General features: G+C 44.5%; 1 protein-coding gene across 1 annotated transcript; it reads right to left on the bottom strand.

Moving 5' to 3' along the window:
- Positions 1-883: 883 nt before the first annotated feature.
- On the bottom strand, positions 884-4,321 carry LOC121937646 (protein WWC3-like). The gene is made up of 3 exons (XM_042480973.1): positions 4,127-4,321; positions 2,949-3,025; positions 884-1,520 (listed from the first exon to the last, which is right to left on the bottom strand). Exons 1-3 carry the CDS (start codon positions 4,272-4,274, stop codon positions 1,437-1,439), a joined length of 309 nt encoding a protein of 102 aa, XP_042336907.1. The 5' UTR covers positions 4,275-4,321; the 3' UTR covers positions 884-1,436.
- Positions 4,322-4,334: the final 13 nt, after the last annotated feature.

Below are 4,334 nucleotides of genomic sequence, written 5' to 3'. Positions count from 1 at the left end.
TATTATTATCATTACTACTACTTTTTTTAAACCACCTTTGCTTGTTTTGTTTTTTAAACTTTTTTCTTTTTTTTGCACAATTTTAGGTAATGTTTTTGTAACTCACAACTTTTAACTGCTTCCTGTGTTTTTGAAAGAAATCAGCCAATTTGCTCAGGTTTCAAAGAGTTAAAACCACCAATGTGGTGCACACAGAGTTAGGTCTGCACAGTGAAAATGGGCAGTGTCTGAAAAATTCGCAAAATTTGTCAAGATAAGGAAGACTACAGATGAGCAGAAAAGATACACCAAACTGTCCAAAAGAGATAAACTCCTGACTCCGACTCCTGAATTCTTTAGTGGAGAAGTGACGACGAGCGGAGGCGCTTCTACGTCAGAGGCTGTTTTGTCTGCTTTATCTGATGCGACATGGCACAGAGAACAATTAGCTATATTGCTGACAACAGCTGAGACTGGGGAAAACAACAGCCGCAGGGTCCCTGCCGGCCTCAACCCTACTGGGCAACCCAGAAGAAACAATAGGAAGCACACACACACACACACACACACACACGGACAAACAAAGACACAAACACACATACGAGCAAAACTCAAGAGGAGGATGCGTCCATGTTTTCTGCAAGCTGTGTATTCTCCTGGCTATTCTGGGAATCACTCGAGTCGTGTATTATCTAAGAGATAAGGGACTCTTTGCCAGGACTCAGGAAGTGCTGAGGAATTTGCTGCCAGATATCTCTGTGTTTTTGAAACTGCTCTGGAGCCCACACCTCCTCCTCCTCCTCCCCTCTCCCTCCCCTCTCCATGGAGCAACTTCCTCTCCAGGCTGAGCCTTGGCTCCCTGCACTCCACTGGTGCATCCTCTTCCTGAGGTGGAGTCCCCTTTTCCATCAAAAAACTCCCTCCATTTGCCTTTTTCTCAAACGCTCTCTCTCTCTCTCTCTCGTTTTTTTTTCTCCCCCCTCCGAGAGGCGGAGCCTCTAATTCTAACATGAAATTTGGAACAGCTCAGAAATGTTCCCAGCACAAAAGACGCTATGTGTCTGAACACAAACTAAAGGAAAATAGGAAACTTTTCTAAAATAGGAGGGTGTTATTCTATGAAAATCCTCTCATTTTCTATATGGGTCAGAAGAGCTTTTTGCCTTCAAATCTCATCATTTGTCCACTTTGATTAACTAAATTATGTCTCATAATGTGATCAAACTGCGTCTGTGAGCCTTGTGAAAGAGATGCAGAAGTGAAAAAGGGATATTTAAAATAGAAAAAACGTGGAGAGTGAAAAGAGTCAAAGCAGAGAGGGACAGAGACTGGACGCCGAGGGTGAAAGGGGATAAAAAAAGGGAAAAGGCGGCTGGGTGGGGAGCAGAGTGCTGTAGGAAGGAGAAGGGTGGTCATGGGAGGAAGGGTGGGCCTGGGACACAGAGGCAGAGGAACACTCACTCCTGCAGGGTCTCCACTCCCATTTCCTTATACTGCAGCTCCTGCTTCACCTGGGCCAGCTCCTGCTTCAGTCTGGACAGCTGCGGACAGAGACAGAGAGCGCCGGGTTACCGAGGCGCACAATAGGCTTCTCTCACCACCAACACCAGCTCAAACTGCTTAGTCATGATTATTCACATACAGGAATGCTCCGCTATGTTTACACAGAGACACACACACACACACACACACACACACACACACACACACACACACAGCGGTTCACACACACTGAGGAGTTCTCTGCTGATAAATACGTCTGATTCAGTTTCTATCTGTGACTGCAGTCTGTAATAATTCGATAAATCAAATTTAAAGGGGCATAAAGTGGCAGAGGAAGTACTCTGATCTTTTTCTTAACCCTTTGGAACCTGCGGAAATTGGCCAGATTCTTTTCGAGAACACAAGAGGAAGGCAATGATCCAAAATATTGTCAAGAAATTAAAGTGACAGGGTGCCCAGTGGCTCAGCTGGTATAAAGAGGATACATGCTGTCTATGTCGCTTGATTTAAACCTCAGGCCTTTGCTGCGTGTCATCGCCTCTCTCTCCCCCTTTAACACTTAAACTGTCCTATCAATTACAGGCAAAAAGCCTAGAAAAAAAAAGTTACAAGGAAATTATCCAAAAGATAGTAAAAGTAAAAGTAGAAGTAAAAAAAAAAATAGGATCTACCATTTTTGAAACAAAAAAGTTCATTTGTGGGTAAATAAACAGAATTTAAACAGACAGAAAAGGAAAGCATTTATATATAAAGCCACGCTAGAATCACAAAAATAAAGGAAATATGACCACAAAATCAGAGGAAAGGGATGAATAAGCACAATCTCAGCCTGTGAACCGTATCAGCTGGCTTCTGAAACGCTCACACGGGGAGGATATAGTTGCACGAACTGGGAACAAAACAAGGTGACAGGCATTAACGAGTTTTACAAGAATTATTCTGAGACAATGATTGTGTTCAAACCACTAAAACTTAGCTGTCTACTTCAAATTACGCTGATTTGTGGGCGTTGGTGTTGAATGATGAGTCAATCAGGAATGTATAATGATGTGAAATAATAACGATACGGTAATGAAACAACTGTAACATACTGTGCCATACAACACGCAAAAAATACTCTCAACCATGAATGTGCAACAACCTTTGCTGATAACTTTTCCAGTTCTGTTTTTTTACAGAAACATTAAAATTAAGCCCCACTCATGTTTTCAGTTCAACACTGGTGTTACATGTCTGATCCAGGAAACACCCTCACCCATGTGACTGATCTCAGAGAAATGTCCGACTTGGCCCCGTGAGTCAGTGACCTAGCCTCTGCCTGACCCTTTGATGATGATCTCATCCTCATCCTCTCGAGGCCCCGTGCTACAGCCACAGTATCCTGTAGGGGCCACACCCCAACCCCTTTTCTCTGCCCAGAAGGGCCCCTCGCTTCAGCCCATTGTTCGCCTCCGATAATGACTTACCCGCTCTCGTCGACAAGCTATTTCCACTTTTATTTGGTCGGGGTCGTATTTCGCGTTTGAGGACGAGCCGGAGAGCGCTGCAGACACAGAAAAAGAAAGGACGGAGAGGGATCACACGTTAGTTGATAGTGAGTAAGAGTTGAAGGGGGATCCGGTGTCGTCTCCTTTGCTCTCTGTGGACGCCCCCTGGACACTTAGTGTGTGACAGCTGGCTGGAGTCGGAGGGTAAACCGGGTGGAGGTGATTAAAAAGGAGGGTGGGGTGCACAAAGGATTTGGATCTTATTGATCTGCACCCCCACCGGCCCCGAAAAGGACATCAACAATATAGCATATCAAAGCCAGATAACAGGGTCAGCTGAGGTCGTCATGGAGACCTCCAGTTCACACCTCACTCATACATTAATTCCTTTATTTCCATGAATGCTCAGTCAGTACGTCTACATGCACAGTTAACCTGAGCTACGTTTACATGCACAGTTAAGCTGAGCTACATTCATAGCTCGATTAAGCCATTTAACTGGATGACTGTCCTTGTCCCAGTATACAAGCACCCGGAGAGAATCGATTTTATTGACAGAAGTATGTCCGACTCCTCCATAGCAGGTGGTGATAGGCCCTCTTTCAGCTAGCTGCAATAAAACTATATTATTTATCTATGCTATGGACTGAGTCACAGTCACAGCTGTTTATTTACAATAACTTCAGGGAAGAAAACCGCTGCGTCACGTGAGCAAAATCTGCCTTCATTTATTAGTTTTAAGCCACTTTAAAAAAATCAATATTAATGTGAATGTAAGCTATATTAAGAATATTTTCGCAGCTTTACCTTACCGTAAAACAGCCCTTACTGACGGGGATTTGACGCCGTTGTTTCAAAAATACCTGACTCCACTGAGAAAACACACACTTGTAACCTCAAGGAATGCCGGGACAGCAACAAAAAGATCGCGCAGAAAGCCGAGTCCAGTTAAAGTGCGACTGAGGTGTTTACATGACATAATAGCTCGACCTCCAGTCAGATCATCCGGGTTCGTTAGTCCAATTTTGAGAAATTTGATTTAGTCCGATTTCAGTCAGACTAACATGTTTACATCCAGTTTTAGTTGAACTGACACAATAATTCGACTTTTCCTAACATCACGTAAACATGCTGAGTGTGATGTTAGTGTGTCTTACTGCTGGTGATGGAGCGGTTGTCCTCAGAGAGCTCGTGGAAGAGCAACATTTCCTGCTGAGCCAGCTCCAGTCGCTGCTGCTTGACCAGGTACATCTCCTTCTTGGCTTTGAGGGCCTCCTGGGCCACAACAAGGTACTCCTTCAGCATGCGCTCCTGCTCCTGCCGCCATTGAGTCCGCGGGTTCTCAATCTGGGTCGTCTCTGACAG

Source organism: Plectropomus leopardus, unplaced genomic scaffold, assembly GCF_008729295.1.
Source record: "Plectropomus leopardus isolate mb unplaced genomic scaffold, YSFRI_Pleo_2.0 unplaced_scaffold26979, whole genome shotgun sequence".
Classification (NCBI taxonomy): Eukaryota; Metazoa; Chordata; class Actinopteri; order Perciformes; family Serranidae; genus Plectropomus; species Plectropomus leopardus.
Note: the sequence above shows the minus strand (reverse complement) of the source record. Positions and strands in the feature narration are given on the sequence as shown.